This window comes from Chiloscyllium plagiosum, chromosome 29 (assembly GCF_004010195.1).
Source record: "Chiloscyllium plagiosum isolate BGI_BamShark_2017 chromosome 29, ASM401019v2, whole genome shotgun sequence".
NCBI lineage: Eukaryota > Metazoa > Chordata > Chondrichthyes > Orectolobiformes > Hemiscylliidae > Chiloscyllium > Chiloscyllium plagiosum.
In genome coordinates this window covers 48,243,607-48,257,494 of record NC_057738.1, presented here as the reverse complement: position 1 = coordinate 48,257,494, position 13,888 = coordinate 48,243,607, and the positions used below count along the sequence as shown (strand labels likewise).

Below are 13,888 nucleotides of genomic sequence, written 5' to 3'. Positions count from 1 at the left end.
GCACCAGTTCCCCAGCCACACGTTCAAGTCCATTATCTCCCTGTTTCTGGCCTTACCAGCCCGAGGAACTGGAAGCAAACCGGAGATAACCACCTTGGACGTCCTGCTTTTCAGCTTTCTTCCTAGTTCTCTGAAGTCTCGCTGTAGTATGTTCCTCCTCTTCTTCCCCACATCATTTGTGCCAACATGTACCACCACCTCTGGCTCTTCACCCTAGCACCAGGAAAGCAATAGACCATCCTTAAATCCCGTCTGCTGCCACAAAAACCCCGGTCCGTTCCTCTCACGATGGAGTCCCCTATTACCACGGCTCTGTGCGATGCCCGACTCTTCCGCTCTGCCTCTGCGGCAACTTTTGATTGACAAACGTGACCGCCTTGCGAACTGGTAGTGTCATCAGTCTCTGCTTCCAAAAGCTTCAACTTGTTCCTGACAGGTACTTCTCCTGGGGTCTTTTGCACCTGTCTCCTCTCTGCCTTCCTCATCATTTGCTCTCTTCTGGCAATTGCTTCCTCTAACCTATCTTTTATCTTCCCTTCTATACTAGTCTGATAAAACTCCCAAATAAGATTTACAAAACCATGCTTATCTCAAAACTGGGCAGCTTTCATGCTTCTATTCAGATCTTCCTTTATCTTCTTCTTAGGAATTTCTACGTCACAGGTTACTGATCGAAAAGGTACTTTTAAGAGAGCTATTTTCAAGTCTTCCAAATCATATTTTCAAGCAATCTGATTACATGCTGGGCTTGGCAGTTCTCCTCTCAACTGCTCAATTTTCCCTGGTCTTATACCCCCAAAACATCAGATTGTGTCATTGGCTTTTAGGATTGTCAATATACTCAATTTAAATCGGATTGGAATTTGATATTTTTCAGGGTATAATTTAAACTGATAGGCTGAATTCGAATTTATGTTTTTGTCTCATAGCAACTCAGCGAGTGTTGTTCTGAATCACATGTTACTTTGTAAATTCTCTAGCACTCAGTGTACTTGCCAAGTCCTTCACTCTCTTAAAGGTACACCCACATCTTTGTAACATATTACTGAGGAGGAAGTGCTGGATGTCTTAATCCGCATAAAGGTGGATAAATCCACAGGACCTGATCAGGTGTACCCTAGAACTCTGTGGGAAGCAATTGCTGGGCCCCTTGCTATTTGTATTGTTGATAGTCACAGGTGACGTGCTGGAAGATGGGAGGTTACCACTATTTAAGAAAGCTGGTAAGTCCTGGGGGGTTGGGGAGGCAGGACAGGCTGCCCTAGAGATGGTCGGAAGGTGTGTCAGGATGAACTGAGAATTGGAAGGGACATGGGGTGGACCGAGAGCAGAAAGGTGCATGGGGCGTGCTACCTTAGAGTGGCCGGAAGGTGAGAGGGAGAGGGAGAGGGAGGGTTGGGGGGTGGCTTGCTAGGTTCTTGGGGTCAGTATCATATATACTTTTTTATGCAATTGCACTGTCTTATGAAAAATTGTCATTGTTACTATTTTGCAATGATTGAAACTGAGATTTGAGGTTTGTCCTCATTTCCCTGAAAACGGTAGGGTTTAGGGCCTGGCTTTGCCATTCCTCTCCCTTGTAAAATTGCTGTTTCTTTGTATACAGCTGTTAATGTTAATTGTTTTGTAAACTATATAATATTTTATTAAACAATACAAACAGAAAAAAAATAGGAGATTCAGAATCTCCTCAGATTAGGGGACTGAAAAAAAAGGTGGTAAGGACAAGCCAGGGAACTATAGACCAGTGAGCCTGATGTCGGTGGTGGGCAAGTTGTTGGAGGGAGCCCGAAGGGACAGGATTTACACGGATTTGGAAAGGTAAGGACTGATGAGGGATCATCAACGTGGCTTTGTGCATGGGAAATCCTGTCTCACGAACTTGATTGAGTTTTTTGAAGAAGTATCAAAGAGGATTGATGAAGGCAGAGCGGTGGACGTGATCTATATGGACTTCAGTAAGGCATTTGACAAGGTTCCCCATGGGAGACTGGTTAGCAAGGTCAGATCTCATGGAATACAGGGAGAACCTGTCATTTAGATATAGAACTGGCTCATAGAAAACAGACTGAAGGCCTGTAACCAGTGGAGTGTGCCCCAAGGATCAGTCTGGGTCCACTACTTTTCATCATTTATATAAATAGTTTGGATGTGAACATAGGTGGTATACTAAATAAGTTTGCAGATGACACCAAAGCTGGAGGTGTAGTGGACAGTGAAGGTTACCTCAGATGGGCCAGTGGGTTGTGAAGTAGGAGATGGAGTTTAATTTAGATAAACGCGAGATGCTGCATTTTGGAAAGCAAATCAGAGCAGGACTCATACACTTAATGGTAAGGTCCTAGGGAGTGTTGCTAAACTAAGGCACCTTGGAGTGAAGGTTCATAGCTCCTTGAAAGTAGAGTTGTAGGTAGATAAGATGGTGGAGGCATTTGGTATGCTTTCCTTTATTGGTCAGAGCATTGAGTATAGGAGTTGGGAGGTCATATTCCAGCTGTTAGGCCACTGCTGGAATATTGCGTGCAATTCGGATCTCCTTCCTATTGGAACGATGTTGTAAAACTTGAAAGAGTTCGGAAAAGATTTAAAGAATGTTGCCAATACCTCTCAATACCTATAGGGAGAGGTTGAATAGGCTGGTTCTGTTTTCCCTGGAGTGTCATAGGCAGAGGGGTTTCCTTAGAGGTTTATAAAATCATAAAGGGCACAGATAGGATCAATAGACAAAGTCTTTTCCCTGTGGTGGGGGAATCCAGAACTAGAGGGCATGGTTTAGGGTGAGAGGGGAAAAGATATAAAAGAGACCTAAGGGGCAACTTTTTCACACAGAAGGTGGTACATGTATGGAATAAGCTGCCAGAGGAAGTGGTGGAGGCTGGTACAATTGCAACATTTAAAAGTCATAATTTGGAGGTGTGGTGTTGAACTGGGGTGTACAAAGTTAAAAATCACACAACACTGGGTTATAGTCCAACAGGTTTATCTGGAAGCACTAGGTTTTTGAGCGCTGCTCCTTCATCAGGTCATCAGACACAACCACCTGATGAAGGCGCAGCAGTCCGAAAGCTAGTGCTTCCAAATAAATCTGTTGGACTATAGCCTGGTGTTGTGTGATTTTTAACATTTAAAAGGCATCTGGATGCATATATGAATAGGACTGGTTTACAGGGATATGGGTCAGGTGCTGGCAGGTCGGACTAGACTAGGTTTGGATATCTAGTCAGCATGGACGAGTTGGACTGAAGGGTCTGTTTCCATTCTATACATCTCTATGACTATAAATGTGATGCTATTGCCATCATAGAAATACGGTTAAAGTACTAGCAAGATAACATTCTGGGGTACAGGAACTTCAGACAGGACGGGCCAGGTGCAAAAGAGGAGGTGGTGTTGCATTATTAATTAAGAAGTCAGTTACTGCAGTGAAGAGGGATAATATTTTGAAAGAGTCATCCAATGAGGCTTTTGGCTAGGATTTGGGCAATCATATTGTTAGGAACATATTATAGGTCCCCAGTCAGCAAGTAGAAAGTGGGGAGTGCAGATGCTGGAGATGAGAGTCGAGAGTGTGGTGCTGGAAAAGCACAGGTCATTCCTGATGAAGGGCTTATGCCCGAAACATCGACTCCCCTGCTCCTTGGATGCTGCGCTTTTCCAGCACCACAGTCTTGAACCCAAACAGTCAGCAGGCAATTAGTGAATTGACAACATATCTGTTCCTCAAAGTGCGTAAAAACAAAAATAGGGTGATTATATTGGGTAATTTCATAAAGAGTTTAGAGGGAGCAAATATTTTGTAATGTACATAGGGAAGCTTTCTTTGTCAATATGTAGATGGTCCTACAAAGGACAGCGTAGTGCTGAACTGAATTCTGGGGGATGAAGCTTAAGTTTGAGGTGACAGTAGAGGAACATTTTAGTGCTAGTGATCACACCATCATACATTTTAAGTTTGTTATGGAAGTGGAAAAAGATGATTTGCAAGAAAGGGCTTTGGATTGGGGAAGGCAGATTTTATTAAAATAAGGTAGGATGTGGCCAAACTAGACTGGGAACAGCTATTTGTGGTTAAATTATAGCAGAATATTGAGGGGCATTCAAAAATGCACTTGGAGGAATACATGCCCATGTTCCCTTTAGGTTCAAATGTGGGAGCAACAAGCCCACAGAACTCTAGATGTTTAGGAATATTCATGGCTAGGTAAAAAGGAAAAGAGAGAGAGTAGGTACAAAGGAAGCAAAACAATTAAGGCACTAAAGGAGTATACAAAGTGCAAGGGAGTTCAAGATAGCAATTTAGAGTAGAGGGACGTAAGAAAACACCAATGGGAAAGATACAGGAGAATCCCAAGAAATTCTAAAAGTATATTGAGGGGAAGACAGTAACCTGGGAAATAGAAGGGCCTGTTGTGACCAAGGGAGCAAATTGTGTTTGAAGCCAAAAGACATTGGCAGAATGCTAAATGAGTAGTTCACATCTGTCGTGGATGAAAGCACAGAATTCAAGAAGATGGACTGTGAAGTTCTTGAGCAATTGGTTTAAGCTGGAATCCAGGATAACTTGACAAGTCATATCCAAAATTGGATAAGTGGTAGGAGACAGAGGGTTTTGGTAAAAAGCACTAAAATATCTTTGGTGATACAGACTTGATGGGTTCATGGGCTCTATGAACCTATGATTAGTAACACAAAATGTGAGCTCTAATGGAGGAAGTCTTGTTAATGATATTCCCTTCTAACTAACTCAAAAAGCCCCAGAAGCAGGAAACTCCAGAGTCAAACAATATTTCTTCTGGTTTTCAACCATATGGGAAGGGTGTGTTGGAAGTCTGGTCAGATGACTGAGAAAGAGCTCTTTCTCAGTCTCAAGGCTCCAGCCATGTTAAAAGTTGCAAAATAAAAACTGAAACAGAACTTGTTTCTTCTGCTCTCATCCCTTTACTCTCCATGCGCCATCCATGCCAATTATGCCCCTATATCCATGCATCATGCTTCCTACCATGTCACTCTACCAGTCTCCCATAGCCCCTCATTCCCATATACTCGTGACAGAGGGGAGGCAATGGCTTAGTGGTATTAGCACTATTAATTACCTAGTGGAGTTAATCTGGAGATCCAGGTAATGTTCTGGGGACCTGGGTTTGAATCACATCATGACAGATGGTGGAATTTGAATTTAATAAAAATCTGGAATGATGACCATGAATCCACTGTCGATTGTCTGAAAAACTGATTTGCTAATGTCATTTAGGGAAGGAAACTGCCATCCTTATCCAGTCTGACCTACATGTGGCTCCAGACCCACAGCAGTGTGGGGGGAGAGGGGGTTGACCTTTAACTGCCCTCTGGGTAATTAGGGATAGGCAATAAATGCCTTTATTGAGTGAATGAATTTTTAAAAATCATCCATTACCCATTTACAGCTGCTGTGCCAACTTGGTGCCAACTCATACATTTCCAACCATACCCTTTGCCACTATCTCCATGTTAACTCACCTGTTACAGCATGGGCTGTAATCAAAAGGCACCCTAACAGGAAATAAAGTTAGCAGTCTATTGATAATGACAATATTGAAAAGTGCACTCTTGATACAAACAAATATATAGAAATATGTTTAACTCATTCTTAATGGAAACAAACATTTCAGTTTAGTGCTTAATTGCTGTCAAAAAAATTCTGTTCAATAATTAGTTGGAGCCATTTATCAAATGTCATTGACTCTTTCAGGGTGTGGTGTGGTGCGGTGCTGGAAAAGCACAGCAGGTCAGGCAGCATCTGAGGACAGGAGAATCAATGTTTCAGGCATAAGCCCTTCAGGAATGAGGGATAAGTGGGAGGTGGATGGGACTGGGGAGAGGTAGCTGGGAAAGCGATAAGTGGATGAAGGTGAGTGAGAAGGTGATAGTATCATTTAAGATGCTTGATCCTTTCAGTCCACAGTCAAATATACAGAAAAATAAAGACGTGGCTTTTACAAATGCAGTTTGCCTTGAGAAGGGGAAAAAAAATGATTCATTGAAGATAATTCAATTCTACTTTCTATATGAAAAGCTTCTTGACAATGTGTTTTCCTTTGCAGGGAATGTTTAACAGAATTTGGAACTTTTACAGAATCTTCAAACAAGTTGGATTTGAAGAATTCAAAATTTCAAGAAAATCCTTAATACTAGTCACATGCATTTTTCCAAATAAATTGGTCAAGGTACTTGTGTAGACTTTATGTTCAAGAGCATCTCTTACTTATATGCAAATGAGTTCTTATAACATCTTTAAAGTGATACAACATCCCTCATGATCTCATTAAATGGGAGAACAGACTTCAGGTTGAATGGCCTATTCCCAGCCTATTTTCCTTGCACTTCACAACTTTTTAAAACAAAGTGAGACTCAAGGGCGATTGACAACAGGCAATAAATGCTGGCCAGCAGTGACACCAACATCTCAAGAGAATTTTTTTTAAAAACTCAGCCAGAAAAGGTAATGCAAGGTCACCTGATTAAAAGCCTACCATAAAAGGGATGTGAATGTATAGTACAATCAATTTTCAATTCTTAAGCAGGAGACAGTAAGGCATTGTTTATTCCTTTTCCTTTGTAGAATTAAGTTTTATTGTCACATATATTCAAGTGAAGTAAAGGAATACAGTGAAAAGTGTACAACGTCACCAGCTTAGGTACAAAAACCCGAATTTTAAGAAAACAGCCATTTTAGCTACAAAAACCAAAACAATCATCTAAGATACAAAAAACAGAATTAAAATAAAACAAAATCTGAAAAACAAAATAAAAATGAGCAAAGAAGAAAGGGTGAAGCATCTGAATCTAAGTCTTATTGCTATAGCTGGGCTTCCCTCCCCAAAACCTCAAGTCTCAGTGTCACTGCGGGCTCTTGGAAGTCACTGCTGCCGTGGGTCCTGAGAAGTCACTCCTTATTTTGCATCCCCACCTTCTGCCAACTCCTAATTCTTCAGAGTAGGCTTTCATGATATAATAAGGTATTGCAACATAGCAGAAACTGTTAACTTATAACAATATGGTTTGAGAAATAAAAGTGAATTACATAGTGAAATATGTATTAGGGTCACTTATAGGACTGCCCCTCACTGAAGTAGTTGTATGGATACTCTCCAAATGCTGCCATTTTCCCAAAAAACAAAGAACATTACAGCACAGGAACAGGCCCTTCGGCCATGCAAGCCTGCGCCAATCATACCTTCTATCCAAATCTGCCGCCTACTTTCTAAGGATCTGTAACTCTTTGCTCCCTGCCTATTCACGTATCTATCTAGACACAGCTTAAAAAACACTATAATTCCTGTCCCTACCACCTCCGCTGGTAACGCATTCCAGGCACCCACCACCCTCTGCGTGAAGAACTTTCCAAGTATATCTCCCCTAAACTTTTCCCCTCTCACTTTGAACTTGTGACCACTAGTAATTGAGTCCTCCACTCTGGGAAAAGAAGTTTCTTGCTATCCACCCTGTCTAAACCTCTCATGATTTGGTAGGCTTCAATCAGATCCCCCTCAACCTCCTTCTTTCCAATTAAGATAATCCTAATCTACTCAACTTCTCCTCATTAGCACCCTCCATACCAGCCAACATCCTGGTGAATCTCTTCTGTACTCTCTCCAAAGAATCTACATACTTTTGCTAACGTGGCAACCAGAACTGTACGCAGTATTCCAAATGTGGCTGGTCTTTGTTCTTTGAACCAAAGTCTTATACAACTATAACATGACCCGCCAACTCTTGTACTCAATACTCCATCCGATGAAGGAAAGCATGCCGTATGCCTTCTTGACCATTTTATTGATCTGCGTTGCCACCTTCAGGGAAAAATGGACCTGAACACCCAGTTCTCTCAGCACATCAATTTTCCCCAGAATTTTTCCATTTACTGTACAGTTTGCTCTGGAATTGCATCTTCCAAAATGCATCACCTCACATTTATCTGGATTGAACAGCATTTGCCATTTCTCTACCCAATACTCCAAACTATCTATATTCTGCTGTATTCTCTCACAGTCCCCTTCACTATCTGCTACTCCACCAATCTTCGTGTCATCTGCAAATTTGCTAATGAGGCAACCTACACCTTCCTCCAAATCATTTATGTATATCACAAACAACAATGGACCCAACACGGATTCCTGTGGGACACCATTGGTCACAGGTCTCCATTTTGAGAAGCTCCATTCCACTACTATTCTGTCTCCTGTTGCCCAAACAGTTCTCCATCCATTTAGCTAGAACACCCTGGACCCCATGCGACTTCACCTTCTTCAACAGCCTTTCATGGGGAACCTTATCAAATGCTTAACTGAAGTCCATGTATATGACATCTACATCCCTTCCCTCATCAATCAACTTTGTCACCTCTGAAGAATTCTATTAGATTTGTAAGACATGACCTTCCCTGCACAAAACCATGTTATCACCGATAAGCCCATTTTCTTCCAAATGGGTATATACCCTATCTCTGTATCTTCTCCAGTAACTTCCCTACCACTAACGTCAAGCTCACAGGTCTGAAATTACAAATTATCCCTGCTACCCTTCTTACTAGCATACAATCAAAGATGGCTTTATTAACAAAACAATTAAATTATGGAGGGATTTCTCTGTTACCGATCACACACACAAGCTCCCAGGATATTAAAGACAATAGGATAGCCGGTAGGTGAGAAACTACAAATTTTGGTAAATCTATAGGTATTTAAAAATCAGTTGACATGAATTATAACTTCATGGAGATCAGTACATAATAACAGCTTCTTTGGTGAACTGGGCTTTGTCATCTTTAGTTGTGCAGGCCTCTTCCCATCCAGTAACTTGAAATCAAAGATAAAGAGTCCAAGTAAGAATACCAAATCAGTCTGGAGTCTTGCTTTTCGTCAGGAGTCAAACAGCAAGCAACCTAGAATCTCAGGTTTGTATATTACAACTTAAACTCCAATGTCAGTCATGTGACAAAGACAAGGCTTTCAGGGGCTGAGGACCCACCTTGAGCAAAGTAGAAAGTCATGAAGCAACACTTTACCTGTCCAGATTTCCATTGCAGGTGAAGAGCTACTGCCAATTACTAGCACCTCATTCAATATAATGGGTTCTGAAGCTTTCCTTATCTAGAGTGAACCAAGACCTTTGTGTCAGCTTTAGCTACACAATGTAGGGAGCTCAGAAGCTTCTGGAAATTTGATCATATAGTTGCCTCAGCTGTTTAAGAAATCCAGCAAAGATTGTCAATTTTTAACATATATGGAATGCTTTGCCCCAGAAGGCAGTGGAGACCAAGACTTTGGATACTTTCAAGAAAGAGATGGATAGAGCTCTTAAAGATAGTGGAATCAAGGGTTATGGGGATAAGGCAGGAAAGGATACTGATTTGGATGATCAGCCATGATCATAATGAATGCTGGTGCTGGCTCAAAGAACTGAATGGCCTACCCCTGCACCTATTGTCTATAACATAAACAGAAATATAGAACAATTTTCTTTGGGATTTCTCTTCATGTCCTCAGTCCATTATACAGGCCACAAGTTAAAGAATTGATACAGGAAAAACGAGAGAGTTGGAGATGTATAGGCTTTTGCTAACTTGTTTTCTTTCAGATTGAAATAAAAATTATTTTTAAAGCATCTATTTGCAGTAGAGCTGACTATGAAAAGGGTTTAGGTATTTCTGACTAACCAGCAAAATCACCCCTTCGGTATATGACATCTACATCCCTTCCCTCATCAATCAACTTTGTCACCTCTGAAGAATTCTATTAGATTTGTAAGACATGACCTTCCCTGCACAAAACCATGTTATCACCGATAAGCCTTGTAAGTTTGTAAAGGATTAAGCTGAGCAGTGGATTAATTTTATCGGGATCATTCACCAATTGCAGGTGGTCATGGTGATAACTTTATTTCAAAATGTGGACTAAATTACAATGAGTTCAATATAGCCTGAAGTGTACAATGGGTTCACTGCTTCATGTTGCAAATTGTTTAGGACATAGTGAAGTTATTTTAGATTAGATTCCCTACAGTGTGGATACAGATCCTTTGCCCCAACATATCCCACACTGACCCTTCGAAGACTAACCGCCCCAGACCTATTTCCCTCTGACTCATGCACCTAACACTATGGGCAATTTAGCATGGCCAATTCACCTGACCTGCACATCTTTGGACTGTGGGAGGAAACCGGATCACCCAGAGGAAACCCACGCAGACAAGGGGAGAATGTGCAAACTCCACACAAGTAGTCGCCTGAGGCTAGAATCAAACCTGGGTCCCTGGCACTGTGAGGCAGCAGTGCTACCCACTGAGCCACCATGCCACCCTCAAGGGACAGTGCATGAAAGTATTTAAGTGTCTTAAGTTATATTTGCCCACGTTCACATTCTTTTCTTCCTGATCATGGAAAATATATGTATGCTGCTCATGGATCAACAACGTAGTTTCACGTTCATATATAACTGATTACATTCAGGATGTTTTTGCTCACTTTTGCTGTTTGTCATATTTATCCTGGTAAGCATTTGTTTTGCGTTTGCTTTTTGACAATCATTTATATTGGTTATTTTATCTTGCAGTGTAAGATTACAGTTTTTGTTGTTGTATGGTTAAGTCCCTTAATGAAATAATTACTGAATGTGTAGATCAAACACCGAAACAGTTGATTAAAATGTAGTGTCATTATAAGAACGAGCCTTGCTTCATGTCTTTGTTTGTTTTGGTATGAAGCTTGAGAGACATTACAATACAAAATCACAGTGTGCAACACAATACTTGGAAAAATTGGTCTTCTACAATAATAGAATGATTAAAAACAGAGGCCATTTGGCAAATCAAATCTGTGTTGGTCCTCAATAAGAGCAAATCAGCTTGTCCCAACCTTTTCCTTGTAGCTGTAACTTTTTTCCCTTCTTTGGATAGTTCTCAATTCTGGCTGCCAGAGAAAGAGGTGGAGGCTGGTACAATCACACATTTAAAAGGTAATGAGATGAATATATGAAAAGGAAGGACTTAAGAGGCAAATGGAACTGGATTAATTTAGGATATCGGGTAAGGACGGACAAGTTGGACCGAAGGGTCTGTTTCCATGTTGTACATCTCAATTACTCTATTACTTTGATTATAGAAGTTTAAGGATGAATCAAATGGAGGTGTTTGAGATGATTAAAGTTGACAATGTCAATAAAATAAATTAATAGTCCCTGGCAAACAGAGTTCAGGATACAGTGGTATAACTTTAAATAGCTGAAAATGTGTTGCTGGAAAAGTGCAGCAAGTCAGGCAGCATCCAAGGAACAGGAGAATCGACGTTTCGGGCATAAGCCCTTCTTCAGGAATTCCTGAAGAAGGGCTTATGCCCGAAACATCGATTCTCCTGTTCCTTGGATGCTGCCTGACCTGCTGCGCTTTTCCAGCAACACATTTTCAGCTCTGATCTCCAGCATCTGCAGCCCTCACTTTCTCCTATAACCTTAAATAGTTAGGTACTGCATGAGAAATGTTTGAAAACGCTGATGACAAATGAAAAATCAGGTACTCACTCCCAAAAGCGGTTCTGGTCAAGTTAATTGAAAATGCCCAGTCTGAAATTGATGCATCTTTGGTAGGCCTAATGAGGTAGTAGATGGAATTAATATATAGATTAGTTTAGAATCAGGCAGATTTTTAAAATATTTTTATCAGCACGAACTACAAGAGGAAAATGTGATTTGCTTCTAACCCATGCAAATTCCCTTCTGAAGATATTAACATTTCAATTGATTTAATTTGGTTTAGCTATAATCAACATTAAATATCCTACACAACCATTTAGTCCAGATATTGAAATAAGCTTTTGTACCAGATCAATGCTCAATTTCATCTGATACATAACGTAACAAAACATACATCAACTAAAGCAACTAAGCAATTGTTCAAAGCTGAAACCTGCATCTAAACACCAAACAGCCCAGCACACTGGGACTTTAATGCGCTAACCCAATCTCCAATATACAGTTGAGATCAATAATGTATGCCAAATTTGCATACATCTCATTTGCACCATTGGGTGCTCCTACGCTACAACAGGGAAAGTCCGGCAGTATTGCTGCATCATTACGAGATGTACTGCTTGATTAATTGCGTCTCATGTGGATAGGTGCTAGATTTCTGATTGGATTGAGTGTTGATTGATACTTTGATATTAGATAGCCTGTTCAAGCTTGAGGGGACCAATTTTGGTAAGGTTCAAAAATGATGCCAAGCATCAATATCCCTTTGGGATCAGGTAAGGAGAAAACAATCCAACGTTTTGACATGCTTTAAAGAATGATCTCATTCAAGAATACAAAATTCTGCAAGGAAAAACACAGGAAGGATGCTTCCCCTGGGTGGGTAGGTGCGTGTTAAGTGGTGGGGAAGAGACCCAGAAGAAGGGGAAGACCATTTTAGGCCTGAGATCAGGAGGGATTTGCTCCTTTATAGGCTGTGGACATCTTTTGTAGAGGCTCAATTGATACTTTAAATGGAGATTAAATGCCCGCATCTTAAAACTTGAAGGGTACTGGCATCATGCAAGGGAAACAGCATTAAGTACATTCAGGTATGATCTCATCAAATGGCAGAGCAGACTTTTGGATTTTCTTTATATAGTGAATGAGTATGAACTACAACAGCCTAATGTGATTTGCTTCTAATCAATGCAAATTGAGCCAAATAACCTTTTGTGCAGTTATAACTGACAAAACTCTGACATTCTCTGGATCCATGCAAACTACCTGCTAAGCTTCCAAAAGAGATGGCTGCAGGTAATGGATTTGTTTAGTGAAACAAAAAGATATTGCTCAAGAAACTCAGCAGGTCTGGCAGCATCTGTGGACAGAAAGCAGAGTTAATAGCAACACGATAGCTCAGTGGTTAGCCCGGCTGCATCTCAGCACCAAGAACCTGGGTTCAATTCCACCCTTGGATGACTGTGTAAACTCCATACAAACATTCTCTCTATGCCTGGGTAGGTTTCCTCTGGGTGCTCGTATCCTACTACAGTCTATAGATGCACAGGTTTTGTGGATTGGCCATGCTAAATTGCCCAGTGTGCAGGCTAGGTGGATAAGCCATGGAAAATGCAGGGTTATAGGGATAAGGGGGGGGATTCTAGATGGGATGCTCTTCTGAGGGGTCGGTGTGGACTCAATGGGCAAAATGGCCTGCTCCCACATTGTAGAACTCTAAGATTCTTAACATTTCAAGTCCAGTGAACCTTCTTCAGAACACAGTATTGAGAGTGCATTTTGCTGTAAGGATCAAATAGGGAAAAAGTAGACAGCAATCTGTATTTTTAATTACCAAATTCATTTGTGGTAGGTTAAGTTTTCCAAAGGATCCCAGGATTGAAAAGAGAAGCCCCAACTGATCAGTTAACCTTCCACTGTGTTAAGTTCTGGAATGTATTATTAGGAATGTGTTGACAAGACAGAATGAAGTTTATGAAAAGAAAATACTATCCGACAATATTAGTTTTTGTGGACGTAACTAGTGGGATACAAAAACAGGAATTACTCCTTATATTTAGATTTCCAGATGATATTTAATACGAAGTACCACATTAAAACATTACATGAGGCAAATAGCTCATGGGGCTGGGTTAATATGAATGTACTAAAGATTGGTTAATGGTTAATAAATTGAGAAGTCCAAGTTGGAAGCATTTAAATGGAATGTTGCAAGCATCAGTTCTATGACCTCAGCTATTTAAAATCTATATTAATCACTTAATATGAAAGGACCAGAGTAATCTAACTTTGTTAAATGAATTAATTGAGGAGAAAGTGAGGTCTGCAGATGCTGGAGATCAGAGCTGGAAATGTGTTGCTGGAAAAGCGCAGCAGGTCAGGCAGCA

The 13,888-nt window shown here is 40.8% G+C and overlaps 2 protein-coding genes across 6 annotated transcripts in view; one reads left to right on the top strand and one right to left on the bottom strand.

Annotated features, from left to right (window-relative positions):
• The window catches only part of LOC122564571 (syncoilin-like), a 73,272-nt gene extending 66,297 nt beyond the window's left edge, over positions 1–6,975 (top strand). The window contains exon 4 of the mRNA XM_043719669.1: positions 6,081–6,975. Coding sequence (XP_043575604.1) covers positions 6,081–6,165 — 85 coding nt within the window. The 3' untranslated portion in view covers positions 6,166–6,975. The remainder of the gene's footprint in view (positions 1–6,080) is intronic.
• Positions 1–13,888, bottom strand: part of LOC122564570 (histone-binding protein RBBP4) — an 81,813-nt gene that overhangs the window by 17,364 nt on the left and 50,561 nt on the right. For 4 of the 5 annotated variants that reach the window (XM_043719666.1, XM_043719664.1, XM_043719661.1 and 1 more), the window contains 2 exons: positions 11,553–11,620; positions 8,423–8,834 (listed from right to left, as the gene is read on the bottom strand). In XM_043719666.1, the coding sequence (XP_043575601.1) occupies positions 11,571–11,620 (50 nt within the window). In that variant the 3' untranslated portion in view covers positions 8,423–8,834; positions 11,553–11,570. Of the gene's footprint in view, positions 1–8,422; positions 8,835–11,552; positions 11,621–13,888 lie in introns of those variants that run through there. The other variant, XM_043719663.1, reaches the window with a different exon arrangement.